The following is an 18,940-nucleotide window of genomic DNA, read 5'->3' as shown; positions in this document are numbered from 1 at the left end:
CCTCCAGCCTTGATAACGCATCCTTGCACGTGCTGTGCCCCCTTCCCTTGTGCCACTTCTTCCCGCTCCTTGTCCCGGTCCCTGGGGAGCCTCTCAAAGAAGCCATCCTTGTTCAAGGCCTTTTCTCAGGCTCTGCTTTTGGGGGAAGGACCTAGGTTAACACCGTGTCTCCAAATTCCAACTCCCCCTGGAAAAGCACTGAGGTAGACGAGTGGGATTTCTGTCCCTATCAGGCTAAAAAGGGTAAGAACACAAGGTATTTAAGATACTTGTTTATCATACAGACGTGGGTTCTGTAACCGGCAGGCGGTCTTGAAATTCTGCGGAATCACAGGATGCGCCTAGTTATCAGACTGGGCATATAGAGACTAATTCCATCATGGCAAAATGGTGAAGAGAGAAGTCATGGTCGCTGTACAGTTCCCACTAAGTGACATGCTTCCTCTGTTGGATGACAATCCAGAGCCGCGCCTTTAGCTCTCGGCAGCGCCAATGCTTCCCGGATTTCCTGATCTCTAGCTCCCCCTTGTGGTGTCTTCGATTCATGCTCTGAGCTTAGCTGTGAAGCCTAGAATCTGGCTTCCACAGAAACTAGGATTAGGGGAAATTTGTTGCCAAAGCTACTTTTAGTGCTTTTTCTCTAAAGAGAAGTCATCAGGTGTTTGAACAGAGGTGCTACCTCTCGGTTTAGAATAAATTATCATGTCTTATGCTTTGTTCCTCCAGCAAATAACTGTTGAGTGTCCAAGTGGTCTGTAGAGCATGAGATTTCGATTGAAAATGCACCACCTTTCCACAGATGAACAGCCAAGGAGGGAGTTAAACCAGGATCCAAGCAGGTGTGTGCAGGGGAGACAGATGCCACTGTTTGCTTCAACCCCAAATCGGAATTCATCATCCTGCCTGGCTCAGGAGCAGATATGGGGAGCATATGCTCTCTTTATAGTTTGCCTACGATCGATTTCAGTGCATCAGTGCAGGGTGATGTGAACTGTCCTAAATGTCTTATAAAACAAAAAGACAACTTTGCCTTAATCAGGGCTTAGCAGCTTTAAATTTATTGGGGTTAAGTCCTTAGCACACTCCAGTGGGGTCGATTCTCATACGCTTCGGGTAATTCATATGCATGAGAAGACATTATCATTTTTGGTGCAGCTTTGAAAGGAAGTATTAAGGGTGAGAATTTGATTTTAAGTGATGGGAAGAAAAAAAAAAGGTGTGAATTTAGCTCCAGACTCCGCAGAGGATAAAAGAAGATGTTATATTTCTGTTTGAGAGGTTGCGAATCACTCCAGAATGCCCTCTGACCTTCTCCCTCAGTCCACCTGTCCACAAAATGGCTGGGATTCACTCTGCTGTGCCACCTCTCTGATAGTCTTTGGAGAACAGACAATCTTAGAAAACCCCTCAAATCACCGCATGGACAATAAGTTGTTCTGCAAAGTGATGGTATATATAGAATACTTTTTAAAAGGTACTCAAGATTTGGGGTGCCAGGATGGTACAGTCATTTAAGCATCCAACTCTTGGTTTCCATTCAGGTCATGATCTCATGACCCCACTCAGTGGGGAGTCTGCTTGAGATTCTCTCTGCCCCTCTTTCTGCCCCTCCCCACTCTCTAAAATAAATAAATAAAATCTTAATAAATAAATAAGTACTCAAGATTTGTCAATTTTCTCAAGATGATATTTTCTTTGTGTTAATCAGCCGTCTCGTGGGCATGTATGTATATCTATGAATAGCTAGAATTAAAAATTTCTAGGAAAAAAAAACATAATTGACTAGGATGCTTCTGTCTTCTAAGAGGAAGGGGGTGTTGTGTAATTCATTATGGGAATACAATAAGCCATTATACCCAAGGCTGCCCTCCATTTAGAAGAAAGGTGGGCACCAAGCCTAAAAATGTGACCACGCTAAAGGTAAGGTGATAGTTTGGAGCTTTGGACCCCCAACTGCTGACAGCTGGTATGAATGAGCATCTAACTGACACCAGCTGTGAAAGGGGAGAGTGCAGCAAGAGTGTGGGAGTGCACTGAGGCTGGCCCATTGGAAAGAGAGTAGTAAGGTGGGGAGAGCCTGGCTGGGGCCCAGAAACTTTCAAGAACCAAGAAGTCTCAATATTCTCTCTCAGGCCACTTGATGGCTCATGCTGTCACATCTCACCCTCTCTGGTCGCTGCAAACCCTCAAAGTCTGGGACACCAAACACTTTGTGTTAGAGATGCTTTGGGGACATCCCGGGAAGATCTGGACTCCCCATTCATTCGGGCCAGGCAAGCGGAGCAGAGAGGATTTCTGCTGCAGGAGCTGAGACAGGAAGCTGAGAGAGGAACCAGGAGGACACAGGCTCCTGGGGCTCCCGCTCTGTCCCCCCACCCCTCTCTGGCAGTCTTTAGGACTCTGTGCTGACATTCCACTGTAAGTGGACTGAGAGCTTCAGCCACTTTTATCTATTAATGTGAAGGGTCACTTCCATTAACCCCGAAAGACTTGGAGACACAAAAAATGCTGATTAAGTATTTAACAATTATTATTAACATTAGTCACTAGTGAATATCAACTTTGTACTAGTCATTCTTTAGGTGCCAAAGATATAGGGGTAAAGGAGATATAGTAAGTTCCTCTCCTGTGGATCTTACATTCGGGAGGGGGAGTTGTGCAAATGAGAGGTGCCCCATGAGGGGTGTGATGCTATCAAAAGTCTGTCTTTCTGAAAAACAAACTGAGGGTTCTAGAGGGGAGGGGGGTGGGAGGATGGGTTAGCCTGGTGGTGGGTATTGAGGAGGGCACGTTCTGCATGGAGCACTGGGTGTTATGCACAAACAATGAATCATGGAACACTTTATCTAAAACTAATGATGTAATGTATGGGATTAACATAAGAATAAAAAAAAAAAAAGTCTGTCTTATCCCGGCTGTTTTTCTACGGAAAGGTTTCGCTTGCAGCCACCTCATTGCAATGCATGGGTCATTGCAGATCTCTGATTTCTTTTTTTTTTTTTAAGATTTTATTTATTTATTTGATAGAGATAGAGAGAGGGAGAGCACAAGCAGGGGGAGTGGCAGGCAGAGGGAGAGGAAGAGGCAGGCTCCCCGCTGAGGAAGGAGCCCGACGTGGGGCTCGATCCCAGGACTCTGGGATCATGACCTGAGCCGAAGGCAGCTGCTTAACTGACTGAGCCACCCAGGTGCCCCGCAGATCTCTGATTTCTGACGAAGGTGTACAGATCCCCAACTATGGCCCTCAGGGCGTGGTGTCCTTCCTGAACCCCCCAAGTGACAGCATCACCTATAGTCCTCTCTACAGCAGTATAGCACCAACTGGCACCCATTTGTCTCCTTACGTCTTCCCTCTCCACGACCTGAGGGACCCACGATGAGGAATCTTCTCTCTCTTCACTACTATCCTATTCCCCAATCTGGAAGGGGGGGCCCTGAGTCCATGTTTGTTGGACAGATGGCTGGTTTCGCTGTGACATGGAATACCATTAACAGCAACTGACCACTTGGTTTGAATTGACTACAAAGACAAATAAGAAATGGCGGCTTTAGCCACATAGTACTCTCCTCCAGAGCCTCAAAACACCCCTGCCAAATAGTATTAATAATAATCTCTTGTGGTAACCAGTCTCCAAGAGAGCTCCCGATGATCCTCACCTATTGTATTCGTACCTTTGTGTAGGCCCTGCCATACATATTGACAAACGCTGGGCTGCAGGACCCATAGGATGTTGAGGAAGTGATAGTGTGAAACTTTCGAAGCTAGATCATAAAAGAGGTGTGGCTTCCGCTCTGTGTCTTGGATCATTTGCTCTGGAGGAAGCCCACTCCTTTGTCATAAGGATGCTCAGGCAGCCCTCTGGAGCGGCCCATGTGTGGAGAAGCTGAGGCCTCCAACAGCTATATAAGCGTGCCATGGTGGAAGTCTATCCTCCAGCCCCAGTCGAGCCGTCAAATGACTGCAGCCTCGTGACAGAACCCCAGCTAGAACTGCCCAGGCAAAGCATTTCCAAATTCTTGAGCCATAGAAACCGTGAGATGTAGGAGACCTTTATTGTTGTCTTAAGCTACTAAGTTTTGAATTAACCCATCATGCAGCAATAATCACAGATAAGGTGATGTTGGTGTTGATTCTTGATCCGACGATTGACATTTCCTCAGTCTGGTATAGAAAAGGAATTTTAGAAAGTGTTAAATTTTCTAAAAGTTGCACCATAAAACCTTAGCCTTCCCAGTACATGGCTGCCCCTGAGCCTCCTACACAGATTCTGGAGCTTTCCCTGCAAGAAAAGTAGGCTGAGCAAAGTGAGAGCACTGATGGTCTACTTTATTCCCACAGTCAAGGTGGACAGCAGGAGTTGGCTATCTGACTCAGAGGACTGACGCTGGGATCTGGCTGGGAGGAGACCATCCCTTTGCCCACTGTGCATCCTGCTCCAGGCTCAATTATCTCAATAATACAGGAAAGGAAGACCGTATGTTATGTAAATAAAACAAAAATTCAGCCACAAATCAGTTTTACTGAAATGGCATGCAAATTACTTGCTGGACCTTAGCAGAAAGCAGCCCGGTGAAAAGGAGGGGCCTTGGGAGCGCATTCAGATTTCTTCAAAAACCCCCCCACACAGTGTTCCACTGCGGCTTCATTACTTGCCAGGTGCGCACTGGACTGGCTGGGCCCTTTGTCTTGCTTGCTTCACTGAGTTGGCAGCCAGTGTGGCACCCTCCCCTGCTGGAGCAGATGGGCCCAGGGCCTTGTTTTCGGGGTGAAGCAATGTGGGCTCCCCCAACCCCGGTCCCCAGGAGCTGGGGCGTGGGGGCCTCCACTGCTGTCCCCTTCTCCCTACACCACTGTCTTCCCCAAATCGTCTGCTTCCTTATTGGAAACCGCTTTGCTCCCACTGTGTGGGCGCTGTAATCTTTGAGGTTCCTGGAGATGTTTTGAGGAGCTTACTTGAGAGAAATCCCTTGGCTCCTCAGATCGCTCTGTACACAGCTGACTCCGGCCTGGCCGCCACCAAGGCCACCAAGGCGTGGGCCTCTGATCCCTGGGACAGGGCGCTGAGGGCCCTGCTGCCCACTGACCTGGGCTGGCTGCTGACTTGGGCTTCGATAGCAAAGCCCAATGACAACTGAAAAGAACATCCTGTGGTGGGAATTTTGACCAAGGAAGGGGGAGTGAGTGCTTAAGGCCAGGCACCTGCGGGAAGCTTGGTCATGGTCAGAGGAGGGGGCCTGGTAGAAATGGCTATTGGGGGTGCTGGATGCTCTCTGCATCACTGAATTCCTGATCCACGGAAATTGCCAGAGATGATATCTGCTTATCTTCCCACATCTTCACCCCAAACCCCCGTCACCAGGGCCTGAGTACTGAGATGAATGGAGCATTGTTTACCCCAGTGGCTAAGCCATGGGGACCCATGGGGACCCATGGGGATAGGGTGAGTCTGTGCTCTCATAGCAGGAAAGGGATGTGTGCCAAGAGTCCCCCTGTCCCTGCTGGTTTCCATCCTGACGTCAGGCACGTGCTCCCCCAAGGCAATCAAAATTCTGCAGTGGACAGCCAGCTGTGGGATGGGAAAGGGGGTGGAGGAGAAGGCGAGACCCCAGGTACCTCCCAATGCTGCTGAACCTCAAAAGAATGCTCTGTGAATTCCAAGGTGCCTCTATTCTAGGAGCTCCAACTATGGGATCATTTTCATGTTGGAGAATTCCTAGAACATTCTCCTGTCTGCTTGTCTCCATATTCATAATGTGTGCGTGTATTTTACCTCCCCCTCAGCCTCCCTGCCTTCAAAGGCACTCAGCACCCCCCACAACAAGTGGGCTTCATCCCATCCCTGCTAGAGAGTGTGCTGTGGGGAGAACAGAGGCCGTGAGGACAAGAGGTTTGGAGTTTCGCTCCGATTCTGTTACTGACAGTGTAATCATGGAGAGCCTTTTCCTCTCTCTATTTCTTGGGGAGCCCAAGAAATCATCTGGAAACCAGGGCGCCTAGATTTGAGCTCCGTCTAGTTAAAGACTGTGACTGGGGAGCCGTGGCTTTTCCCAGGGCTCAGGACCTGTGACCCCATCAGCAGTTCTGGGCTCTAAGCTGAGAGTGTGTTTCACCCGGGACATGTGGAAATGGTGGCTGGTCTCACAGGTGGTTCTCTGTGTGGCTATTTGGGAATTTTCATGGTCCTTAAATCCTTTTGTTGTGGAGAGGTCCCCTGGGCCTAAAGTCAGATTTGATGTCCAAGATTTGTGGACCTTCCTGGAAGTGGTGACTTCCTGGCAGCTAAGACCATCATGCTGGAGTCAAGGAACATGTTTCCAGATTCAGGCTGGGCTTCCAACAGCTGGGAGTCCGACACCAGTGAATTAAGGGGGGGACTCCTGCCCCCTCCCCCCTCCCCTCTTCTCCCCACCCACAGTGGATTACCATCGAAATAGGATATTAATTAACTGAACTGTGCCTCAAGTATCAAGGTCTCTATTATATATTCACTAACATTATTTACTCCTTCTTGAAATATTGTTTATCAGGTTCATTCAATACAAGGTCTCTGGGTATTTCTTCAGCAATTAAAAAAAAAAAAATTCAGTGCTATGCACTGAATTATGTGCCCCCAAATTCCTGTTGAGGCCCTAAGCCCCAGTGTAACTGTCTTTGGGCATGGAACCCATAAGGAGGTAATGAGGGTTCAAGGAGGTCATAAGGTGGGGCCCTGATGTGATAGGATTCGTGTTCTCAGAAGAGACACCAGAGACTTGGATCCTCCATCCCCACCACAAACACAGAGAAGAGGTCCTAAGTGCCCACCGCAGGATGGCAGGCCTGCAAGCCAGAAGATCTCTGAATGAATCCTGCCTTGCCAGCACCTTGATCTCGGGCTTCCAGGCTCCAGAACTGCAGGAAATCGGTGTTGTTCAAGCCCCCCAGGGTACGGTAACTTGTTACGGCTGCTTGAGCAGACTACAGCACACACGTACGACACCGCGGCTGGCCGGTTAGAGAAACCGTGTGCATCACACGCCAACAACACACAGACACACACCGGGGGCCTTAACCACAGTCTGTACTGCAAACAAACAAACAAACAAACAAACACCAAAAAACAAAAAAACCCACCCCACATTCTGCCACTGAACAAAGTCTTGAACACACCAAAGTTTAATACAGAAAACAAAAACAACCAAAGCAGCATTAAAGTAGAAATACTCGGGAGAGAGAATTTCCACCCTATGAGCAATTTGAAATAAAAACCTCAGAATCATAATAGTGACTCTACCATCATTTTCTGTAATAAAATATCTATTATAACCGATATGACAATACAATAAAAGTCCTATTGTTCCAGAAACTGTATTCTAACTGAAATAGGATAATTATAGAAATACCTGCATGAGAATTGCATGTTCAACAGAACCACTGAAAACCATTCTTCTCAGACTGAAAATAAGTCTTCCAGGTACAGAGAACTCTTCAGTGAGATCTCAAATGGAAGACAAGGTGGCTATTTTATTTTTTCAAATCTTTTATAGCAGCGTAACCTTCCAGAGCCCCCCTCAGGGCATCTGTAGCTCGTCTCCAAGGACCCATCCGGATCTGAGTTCCACACTTATTTGGAATACTGAAATCTGATGGTAGATTTTAAAGTAGGGCACCTCTCTATTCTTTCAACAAACAGATTTCAGGGTGAATCTCAGTTCTATCAAGTTCATTTTGTAAATTCTAACTTGGAATCTCTAGCTTTTAGAGCTGCAGACCCCTGGAACATTCTGCAGAGATCCAACCGTGCGCTGAAGACATTCTGGTACCGCCACTCCCCCTGCCTTGTAGTTCACAAGGCACTTTCCTCTCTGGTCCTCATCTGTCCTCACAGCAATCCCAGGGTGTTGAGAGCAAGGATTCTTATCCTCACTTCATAGCTGAGGAAATTGGGGACTGTCTGGATTGAAGCAGGGGCAGGGGATTTGTCTGGAAACTGCATTTGCACTGTAAGCATGCTGTTTTTACTTAGTTCGTCTATTTATTTGATGTGGCTTTGGGGAAACTGACAAAAGGAGTAGGACGCCAGGGGGCCTGTCAGCTGTCCCTTGTCACCTGACTACTGACTTCTGATGCTCCATCCCGGTAACTTGACGCTTGCAGGGCTGGGAACCTGGAGGAAATTCACGAAGCAGTGATGGTGGCTGAGGGACCAAGGGAATGTGCAGGGAGGAAATACTACTACTACTACTACTACTACTACTACTACTACTACTACTAATAACGCACCATGGCAAATATGTAGGGGGAGGCGCTAAGTAATGACAAAGGGACAGGATAGCTGTCTACAAATATTTGAAGGATGTAAACACCAAGGAAGAGGATGAATTAATTATTTAGAAGAACAACAATGAAGCCCGGGACAGGCTCATTACCAGTCCCAGAGCCAGCTTGTCCGGCAACAGCCCTTGCAGAACTAAGCTCCTCCAAGACCAAAGGCAGGAGGCTCTGCACACAGTGACTTTGACACAAGGCACGGGCTGAGCCTGCTAGTTTCCTTGAACCAGCAGGGACCGTGTGCATACTCAACATGCTTATCATCACGGCTGGTATCTGTTGACTTCCTGGGGTTGAATTGTGTCACCTCGAACAGATATTTGTAGTCCTAACCCCTGGTACTTGTAAATGTGACCTTATTTGAAAATAGAGTCTTTGCAGATGCAATCAAGTTAAGATGAGGTCTGTAGGGTGGGCCTTTATTCCAGTATGACTGGTGTTGGTATAAGCAGAGGGAAACTGGGGCGCAGACACAGGCACACGGGGGGATGCCATGGGATGACAGGTGCAGAGGCGCTTCTGCAAGCCAAGAACTGCCAAGGATTGCTGGCCACTCCCAGAAGCTAGGAAGAGGCAAGGAATGATTCTCCCCCACAGATTTCAGAGGGAGCTTGGGCCTGCCGACTCATTGGACTCGTCTCCAAAACACAGACTATAAAGTCCTCTTTTAAGCCCCCTAATTTGTGGTCCTTTGTTATACGACCCTAGCAAACTAATAGATCCACCTGGTATGGGCCTGGCAGTGCACTGAACATTTCACATCTGAAAGGAATGGCATGCATCCTGGGGAAAAGCCTGGGAGCAGGGGAGACCTCCTCCACCCCCAGGGCTGCGAGGAAGGAAGGGGTTCCTAGGCCCACTCTATGGGCCTGGAACCTCTCCTGGCCCCAAACCCTGGCTCTATGGCTGCCTTGGGGCAAATGACTGGCTGCAAGTCTGGATCCAGATCCCTGGGAATCCCTAAGCACGAGACTATGGTGCCTCCTTAGAGGTAATTTAAAATAAAAACAACACTGACCATAAGATTTTAGCTTTCAAAATGACATTAAGTTTACTCATGTTTTAATTAAGAGGTCGCAGGGGTTTATGTGTGTATACCCTGTTTGTGGGATCATCCAGTCCTGGGTCTGGGTGGGATTATCCTGAAAAAGCCATATAAGTTAGGAGCTGGCTAACTGGAACTCTGGCAAAGGTGGGGGGTGGGGACAAGGCGCTGGCCTCAGAGGGCCACATGGCCCCCCGGCTGCACTCCTTCACATCCAGCCTCTGCCCTCTACCCCAGCCCGGATGCATTCTAGGTGGACCTTGCACCTTGCATTTTCCTCAAGCCTGGAGAGGCTTTCTGGGGACCCTGTTTCCCTTTGTCCTTTGATTCGTGTACGGGCCAAAGTCCACCGCTGGTTCTGTGAACAGAGCCTCGCATGCTGGGGGATTCTTGGACCCCCAGCATCGTGGATTGTGGATGGTGGATTGTGAAAGTGGGAGTGGAATCCGATTTCCTGCCTCTCTGGGCACATGAGGCTCACATTTGGGACTCTGGAGATGTTTTTCATTTTCACACCCCATGATATAACCAAGAATAATCTAGATCCCTACGTATTACCTCCTTTACTCTTCAGAATAACCCTATGAGATGGCACTATTATTGTTGTCATTTCCCAAATGAGGGAACTGAGGCATAGAGAAGTTGCATGACTTTCCCGAGGTCACCCAGCCAGATCTAAGGACGGTAAGCATCATGACAGCCCTGTCTGGATGCTGGGCCAGTCCACAGTCACCATGATGGGGGCCCCACTGTGCACCTGTCATTCACAGTACCCGCTCTGCGGGAGGCCTGGGTGTCACTAGGAGACTGTGGTACATTGATGGGCTTCCGTGTGTGCAACCATTTTATGACTCATTCATATCAGAACGAAGGTCCCAGGTTGCTGACAGGTGCAAAGTTGGCTGGACTTCCTACAGCTCACCTTCTCTGGAGGGTCCCGACTTCGCAGTTTCTTTTCCTTCCAGCATCTTTCCTGCCTACCAGTGCTCCCCTCCCCACCTCTGGGGGAGTCAGCAGCCCAATTCTTTAAGGAGCCGCCAGAGGGAGCTGCCCGCAGAGAAACGGGAGAATCTCCCCCAGGCCTGAGCCTGGAGATGGTTGAGCTGTTCTTAGCCTCAGTGAACTTTCACTGCTGAAAGTCACCCAAACTCAAGCAAAAGCTCCTATTCAGAAATGAAGGGGTTATTTCACTGTGCCCAGGGAACCCTGGTTAATGCTTGAGGCCCTTTCTCACAATGACAGGAGGTAAACGGAAGTAACAAAATGAAGATAGTTAGAGTCCAAAGTTTCAGTTCTGTAAGATAAATAAATGCTGGGAATCTAAACAGCATACTGCCCATAGCTAATAATATTGTATTGTACACTAAATGTATACTAAAGAGGGTAACTCTTATGTTACATGTTCTTACCACAGGCACACACACTTCCACAGGTGATAATAATAAAAAGGAGAGGAAGAAACTTCTTGAGTGATGGATACATTTACGGTATAGATGGTCTCACAGGTGTATACTTATCCCCAGACTCATCGAGTTGTATACATTAAATATGTACAGCTTTTTTAAGTCAGCAAATATATATATATATTTTATTTATTTATTTATTTTTTTAAAGATTTTATTTATTTTAGAGACAGAGCACAAGAGGGGGTAGCGGGAGCAGGAGAAGCAGACTCCCTGCTGAGCAGGGAGCCCGATGCGGGACTCGATCCTGGGACTCCAGGATCATGACCTGAGCCGAAGGCAGTTGCTTAACCAACTGAGCCACCCAGGCGCCCCTATATATATATTTTAAAACCCACCTTATTGGGGCATGTATATACTATAGTATATATGTATGTGTGTATGTATGTGTGTGTATATTTATGTGTGTGTATATAGATGTGTGTATATATATGGTGTATATATATGTGTGTGTGTGTGTGTGTATACTTACACACTCCCAAAATACTTTCCCATTCAAAAGAGGAACAAGAAGAAAAAGAAACAGAATGACCCTGGCAGTGTGAGAGGCCCATCCTCTGGGTGTGTACGGCATCCGGGAAAGCCCGGCAGAGTGCTGGTTACAGCGAGGGTTTGAGCCAGGTGGACCCAGGTTAGAGTCTGGACCCCGACACTCCGTACCTGGGTGGCCTTGGGCAGACCCACGTCTCCGCGCCTCACTTCTCCTCTCTGTAATATGGCATTGGTAACCGCGCCTAGGTGGGAGGACAGCGGTCAGGATTAAGTGGGCTAGTCCATGGAAAGCCCCCAGAGCCTTTGTCACATTTGAGATGGATCAAGGCCAGCCCGTGTGTGTATGGGGTTGGGGGTCTTCTCCATACTCCCTTTAAATTACTCCCTGCACCGACCCCCCCTCCACCTCTGCCCCCTCCCAAGATGCTCCCCAACCTCAGCTTTGTCCTGCAAGCTGGACTCCCCCTGCCCTTGGGACCCTAGGAGTAAAGCCAGCGCTTAGCCTTTCAAACCCCACCCCCAGGGGTGCCGGCACCAGGCGGGCGGGGGGTCGGGGGGCGGGCAGCCTATGTTGGACTTTGGCCCAAAAGCTCAGGAGACCTTGGGCTTCCAGGGCTCGCTGGGCTCTCTTCCGCGCCCACTGAAGGGAAGGAGGAGGCTCTGTAGGCCCGAGGGTCAGAGATCCTGGATCAAGGGCCAAAGGCCTCTCCCAGCTTCAGGAAAGTGCGAGGGAAGCCCCGGTAAAACGCGCGCGGGCCGCGGTAGATGGCTGGCGCCCGGGGGAAAGAGCACAGCCTGAGCGCCACGGGGACCTCAGCCCGCCCGTCACTCCCAGGCCCAGGCCCGGCCGGAGGAGGAGGGGCGCCGCCTGCGCCCTCGGGCTCCTCGGCGAGCCCTGGCCGGCTGGCGACGCAAGCGCGGCGCGGCGCCCGGTGAGTGGGGACCGGAAGGCCCCCTGCGCGGGCGGGCCGGAAGGCGGCGGGGGGTGGGGCCTGCGCGCTGGGGCGGCCGCGGGGCGCGGAGACCCCGGCGGGGTGGGGCGGGGGCCGCAGGAGCGCGGGCTTGAGTCTCCGCGGGGCGGGGGCCGCGTGCCCGCGGGTGAAGGGCTCGGCGCGCCGGGGCCGCGCGGGGGAGGTGGGGCGCCCAGGGTGCGGTGCGCGAGGCCTGCGGGGTGCGAGCCGGCCCCACGTCGCTGGGGTATTCGTTTGCCACATGAAGACACTGAGGCACGGAGAGGCTGACGTCACGCCAGAAGTAAGCGACAGCGGCCCAGCTGGGGTTAGAACCTGGGCAGCCGGACTCAGGGCCCTGGCACCCAGCGGTGCGCCCTGCAGTGACCCAGGTGTGTGTATGACCGCCCCAGTTACGCACGTGTATGGGCCATCCTCAGTAACCCGGGGGTGTGCGTCACCCTCCTCTGTGTCCCAGGTGCGTTGGGGGTGGGGTGGCGGCAGGGGTTATATATGCAGGACAGAGTCCTAGGATACCCGGTGAGTCAGCAGCCCTGGCCTCGCCCTGCGGGGAAAGTTTAGAGATGATCAGGAATGGATGTGAAGGATCTCGGAGGGGACGGTTCCTTTGGTGGGGACTGGTAGCTTCTTTAGCCTTTGAAAGAGAAAGCAGGGAGACTTTGAGAGGTTGCAGAGTGACCTGTGTATGGGCCCAGAGTCTGGTAAGGGCGCCCTGCCAGGGTCTATGGCAGAGGGAAGGCAGTACGTGCTTAGCTTTGGCCTCTGTGGCTACGGGAAGGTGGTCCAGGGGGCTTGCTCTTTGGATTTTTCAAGAAGAGTCAGAAATCAGATGTATGTGAAATCTGGTTTTCAAATACTGGCAACACTTCAGTCATTAAAAGTCTGTGGGCTAATCTGACAGTGCTGGTGGGGTCCACCTGTGACCTTTGCACCAGGGCCTACAGAGAAGGTTTACAAGGGCCAGGCCACACAGTGGAATTTTATAAATTCCAACAGAGAAGTAGAAAGTACTGAAGATGGCAGGTGAGCAAGATCATTCTGACTCCTTAGGAGGCTCCGCTTTTCTAATTTTTTTTTTTTTTTTAAACAGGGTGCCTGGAGGTCTGTGCTAGCTTTGAACCCTTCCTCTCCCTGCTCTCTCGCAATCTGGTCCACCTCAGAGAGCCGGGCTGCAGTCTCAGGGATGGGCTCCTCTCCCACCTTCCCCAGAACCTTGCTGTCATCAGCAGACCAGCCCGGTGCTTGCAGGAAATCAGGCCTTCAAATGGGTATTTGCCTTCCCTGTGGCTGGCAGATGGCTTTCTGTGACCAGAGCCCGTGTTGTGGACAAATCTGATTCTGAAATAGGTGTGATGTGGGGAGGGAAGGCCCCATTCCCACCCTCTGAGGTCTGTCCCCATCAGAGATTCTTCCTCCCTCCTCCCTCCTTACTGGCTTCCTTGTTGCTTACAAAGGCAAACTTGGAGCGGGAGGAGGAACAGGACTGGCTTCCTTCCGCAATCTGGCAAGCCCAGAGAGGTCAGGAGGCTGGGCTTTTTAGCAGGGAGTCAGGAGATGGGGTGACAAACCTTCCTTCCACAAGAGTGGAAATTAAACCAGCTTTGTCTTGGATTGAGGCAGCCACAGTGTTACCTCTTCCTGTGGTGCGGAGCTGCTGACCCCCTGTGGTGATTGGCCACGTCCTCCCCTGCCCTCCCACACACCGGGACACCTGCTGGCCCTCCAGGTGGGCAGAGCCTTGGGCTCCTGCCTTGTGCTGGTCTGTCTGGGCTGAGTGGAGGTTGTGAGTAGCCCTTGCACGATGATGCCTCATTAGCCCCTGTGGGTTTATAAGAAGTCATTCAGAGCAGGTGGGAAGGTAGGTTTTTGATGGATACTCTAGTATGAAGTGGCTGTTTCCTGCCTCCTTTCCATGCATTTTCTTGCTGTGCAGAAAGTGTTTCCAGAGTGCGGGTCCATAATCCTGCAGAAACCCTATTTAGGAGTGGTGTCTGGGCAGAGTTCCCCGGCCAGGAAGCCAGCCTTGCAGACCATGCTTGGGGTCTTCACATGCCTGGAAATGGGAAGCTCACTGCAGCCTCCAGAGGGGCCTTCCCAGGACCGAGCTTCGTCTCCCTTTTTCCCGGCATAACTGACAGATGGAAAGCTGGATATAAACCAGATATAAACTATGCGACGATTAGATGTTTTACAGGAGGAATATTAGGTTTTTGAGCTAAGGTTTTACCTTAGGTTTTACCATGATAGTAATTCCTTTGGTTATCAGTATTTAAAATAAATTAGTTTTTGAAATAAAACTCATTTTGTTTACTAGCTTCACAGGACCGTGGCTGTGAATCAAGTCACACCCTCCATCCCCTCGTTTCTCAGTGACTTCTGCCATCTACAGTTCCTGTGCTGTTCTAATGCTGTTTTATTATTGTGACCTGTGTGTGTGGACAAGTCATGACCCTCACATGGGCTCTCATCCACGGTGGAGGAGGCGGCATGGACTCCATCTACAAGGGGTTGCTGGTAGTGAGCCAAGGGGCAGGAAGCTCGGAGCTGTATTGGCATGTCCAGGACACATGGAGCCAGAGCGGGGGCAGGCACACCTGACTTCTTCTCCAGTCCCTTGAGCACCCCTGTGGGGCCTGCCCCCCCATTGCCTCTACACCCCACTTGGTCAAACAGACACATTTGGGGATGCTTGTTTGCACTTTCTGAACTCGAGGACTAAGTAGCCGATGTCAGATGTCTGGGTCATGCTCTCTTAGAGTCTTGCTGTCCAAAGTGGGCTTAGAGACCAGCTGGAGGCTTGTTCCAAATGCAGAATCTCAGCCCACACATAACATATAACAAGGTCGGGAGTGATTCTGTGTGCTTATGGAGAATTGCTGAGCTCAGAACATTGTAGGGGCCAGAGCACAGGACACTTCTTACCTCTCCTGGGATGGCAGAGAAGTTCTGAACCCTGACTGTGGTGATCCAGCAGACCCACAGGCTCATTCTAGGGGCTCAAAATTCTCTCCCACGATTGGGAGGATGATTTTACATGAGAGGCTGGTTCTGGATTAACCTTGGATCAAAAAAGAGATATAGCCAAGAGTTATTGAGCAACAGGGTGTGCCCCAAACTTTGTCAAGTTCCTATAGGGACTGCTTGCATAAAAAGGGGAGTGATGGAAAGGAAGTGCCCTTTGAGCCTTGGGTCCAGGTGAAGCCAGAAGGAGAAGCACCAGCTCGTGGCCACTTTGATTTTACTTCTGGGCCCTGCCAGGTGGCCCGTCAGTGTTGTGGGTCCCCATTCCCACGGACCCTGGGGCAGAACCCACCCTGTCCTTGCCCTGCCTACCTGCCAGTTTCCCACCAGTGTGGCAAACAGTTTCCTCACCGCAGAGAATTGTTCTAAGGTCATTATTCCAAAAGTCCATCTGTCTGTCTCTCCAAACATATGCAAACCCCTAGAATTCTTTGGTTTATTTCATTCTCTGGTTGTTTCATCTTACTGGTCATCCTTAGGGTCATCCTGTCCCTGCCTTTAATATCCCCAATGCAGAACTGGATGGGCTTTAGGCATGGTGGCTTGTAGAAAAGCCAGTGGTGTGTCTCAGTAACAGAATATTCATTTAGAGCCATCGTGTCTGAGGGCCGCAGTGTTCCAGACTCACACCAGGTACTTTGCATCCATTCTACTCAGACCTTTCCAGAATCCAGCTTGTAGGTGGCTTATAGCCCTTTTACTGGTGAGGAGTCTGATGCTCTGCTCAGGGTCCCAGGGCCGGCAGGTGTGGTCACGGAGTCCAGTACTTTCCCCTTCTCTGGCTTGGCAGGAGCTCCATTGCCCTGTCACACAACAGAGGACTGGAGGCTGGGGCTTTCTGCCCTCCGCCAGGCTCTGTGCCCTGGGGATGCCTGAGACAGCAGGAAGGCTGCTGACTCAAGAGAGGGCACGCTTGCCTCACTTGTGATGATCCACTGCAGCTTGCGGCTGGGCTTGCTCCGTAATCTGTCATAAATCAGAAGTTAAGCAGAGGGTGAGGAAGACCCTTCATCCATTCTGCTGATTCTGTTTGCTTATTACCTAAATGCTACCCGGCTTCGTCTGTGACAAGGAACCTCTCACACGGCTGGGTGCTCCCTGTTCCGGCTACAGCAGAGCCCCTGTGCTCTCCACAACCACTCGTCCTTGAAACTCTAGCAAGAGTAACATTTGTGTGCAAATGCTCTGATGCTCATTAAAACTCTCCCTTTGAAATGCTTCCTTTGAGGCTCGCCAAGATGCCCATCGTGGTGGAAGACATCATGAAGCTGCTGTGCTCCATCTCTGGGGAGAGGAAAATGAAGGCGGCCGTCAAGCACTCTGGGAAGGGCGCCCTGGTCACAGGGGCTGTGGCCTTCATGGGTGGTCTGGTCGGAGGCCCACCCGGACTAGCTGTTGGTAAGTTAAGCGCCTCACAGGGACAGCCAGCCTTGGGGGTGTTGTTGAAAAGGCCTTTGAAACCGCAGAGACCTCATAGAAATCTCTGTCGTGTGGGAGATGTTTGTTGAGTTGAGGTTGCTTCTGTGACTGGATCTTTGTGTCCCTAATTCATCCTGTTGAAAACACAGGCTTCGGAGTGTGAAGGTCTCAGAAATGCAGGGCATTCTTGCAAATGGCGTCTGTGTCAGCAGCCCTGGAGGGTGCCTCTCCCCTCAGGGATGTGTCCTAGCGTCTGAGGATACCAGGGTGTCCTGGGTCCCTTGGATGGGCTCCTTGCCCCGTCCCCATTACATGTCCCTGCAGAAGGGAACCAGGGAGGAAGCTGTATTTGCTGAGCACCTCCTAGGAGCAGATGCTGTCTGGCCATTTTACATGAGCTCATTCAGAGAGACTCCCCATTCTGACAGCAAACAGTCTAATGCAGAAAAAGCAACAAATATCCTAGAGGGGTCCCATCCCTGCCCCCCCGCTTTTCCTACCTGCTTCTCCTTGAGAGCCAGTTTCTGGCAATGAATGGAGGTTTGGCTGATTTTCCCATCATTCCTTGGAGCTAGGATGGGGTTGCTTCCTCGGGCTTAGGAGCAAGAAGGATTCCCGCGTGGCCTGAACCGTGGGCCAGGGCGGCATCAGAGAGCAGGCTGCTGTGTGGGCCTGACTTGAGGGGGTGCTGGATCACGCCTCCCGTGAGGTGCCTCAGATGGACCCTGCAGCACGGGAGTGGCAGAGGCCTGGACTGCCGCGTTGGGCTCAGCGGACGCATCGCTGAATGCCTGCTCTGAGCCGGGCAGCCTGTGCTGGGGACGAGGGAGAGCTCACGGTACGGCATGCAGTCCTCCCACGAGTACAGGCTGGAGAGGTGACTGCTGTCTGGCCAGGCTGGCTTCTGTCTCTGGCCCCCGGCATGGCTTCCTGCCCTGTTCTGCCCTTCTGTGGCAGGGCTGGCATTCAGGGACATTTCATGACGCCGAGATCACGCTGGGGAGTAAATCAGAGTGTGGGTGGCCCCAGACTTTCCACCCGTACATTTCCCTTTCCAGCCTGTGAATTAGTGAGTCCGGACTTCAGCTTCTCACCATCCAAGAAGCAGCCAGTGAGGGAGGAGACATGGCCATTGCCTCCTTCCTCAGTGACATTCAGTATCTTTGCCCCCCGCCCCCATCTGATGTGCTCAGGGGAGGGCTTGCTGGGATCATTCATCATGTGGCTGTTCCCAGGTGCCGTGGTGGGAGCATATATCTTATTCGGATGGTGTCAAAGCTGGTAGAGAACAGGATGTCTGCCAGGAGAACCCAGGGGATTCGCTCCTTGCAGCCCCTAGTCGTGGGCGGGAGCATCATTTTACCCAGAAAACCAAGGAAATTTCCCTTCTCCAAAGAGTTAGTAATTTGCTGGTCGATATTCCTGGCGACTTTTTGCATTAAGTGCTGCTCTAAATCAAATATTGATGTTCTCATAAAGGTTTAGTGCAGATGAGTGCAACTCTTGTTGGTTCTAAGCGCTTCACGGGTGTCATGGGGAAAAGTTCAATAAAACTTGTAAATGACTGGTTTTCCCTCCCCGAATCTTCCCTTCTTTTGGAGCAGAGGGGAAGGCTGTCCAGGGGCAGGGTTCAGCCTCCAGGGCCCCATGCTGGCCGAGGCTCAGCCCCAGGGGAGCTGGGTGCTTCCAGATGCCTCCACATTTGGCTTCCTGAGAGGGTTGCAGGTTTTACTGCCTGTTTGCGGGGTCCAGCCCACAACCGGCTTCTCTCTGGCCCGGGCTGTATTCTCTCGGAGAAACCTTTTATTTTGGAATAGTAGTAGAATTACAGACAAGTTGGCAAGACCGCGCAGAGAACTCCCATATATCCCTCACCAGCTTCCATTCCCCCAACGTTACCATCTTGTGTTACCATGGTGCACTTGGCAAAAGTAAGAAACCAACACTGATGCATCACTATTAACGGATCTCCAGACTTTATTTGTACTTTGCCAGTTTTTGCATTAAGATCTTTTCCTGTCCCAGAATGCAGCTCAAGATATCACAGTGCATTTAATTCTCAGGTCTCCTTAGTCTTCCGCAGGTCTGTGACAGTTGCTCAGACTGCTGCTTTCATGGCCTGGGTAGTTTTTTTTTTTTTTTTTTTTGATTGTATTCCATTTTAGTTCTTTTTTTTTTTTTAATTTTTTTTATTCTTATGTTAATCCCCATACATTAC

The 18,940-nt window shown here is 50.7% G+C and overlaps 1 protein-coding gene and 1 long non-coding RNA gene across 8 annotated transcripts in view; one reads left to right on the top strand and one right to left on the bottom strand.

Moving 5' to 3' along the window:
• Window positions 1-2,901: 2,901 nt before the first annotated feature.
• Window positions 2,902-12,130, bottom strand: LOC145717485 (uncharacterized). The gene is made up of 3 exons (XR_014140720.1): window positions 11,912-12,130; window positions 11,480-11,553; window positions 2,902-4,162 (listed from the first exon to the last, which is right to left on the bottom strand). It is a non-coding gene; the product is annotated as an uncharacterized LOC145717485 (long non-coding RNA).
• Window positions 12,131-12,201: 71 nt separating this feature from the next.
• C16H19orf12 (chromosome 16 C19orf12 homolog) overlaps window positions 12,202-18,940 on the top strand; it is a 9,133-nt gene continuing 2,394 nt past the window's right edge. Inside the window, exons 1-3 of one of the 7 annotated variants that reach the window (XM_081806650.1) lie at window positions 12,368-12,653; window positions 13,373-13,550; window positions 16,532-16,701. In XM_081806650.1, coding sequence (XP_081662776.1) covers window positions 12,524-12,653; window positions 13,373-13,550; window positions 16,532-16,701 — 478 coding nt within the window. In that variant the 5' untranslated portion in view covers window positions 12,368-12,523. Of the gene's footprint in view, window positions 12,244-12,367; window positions 12,740-13,372; window positions 13,630-13,852; window positions 14,009-16,531; window positions 16,702-18,940 lie in introns of those variants that run through there. The other 6 variants (XM_081806656.1, XM_081806654.1, XM_081806652.1 and 3 more) reach the window with 6 other exon arrangements.

Source organism: Leptonychotes weddellii, chromosome 16 (genome assembly GCF_054177405.1).
Source record: "Leptonychotes weddellii isolate Sample4059 chromosome 16, ASM5417740v2, whole genome shotgun sequence".
Classification (NCBI taxonomy): Eukaryota; Metazoa; Chordata; class Mammalia; order Carnivora; family Phocidae; genus Leptonychotes; species Leptonychotes weddellii.
This window is presented reverse-complemented; position numbering and strand designations above follow the sequence as displayed.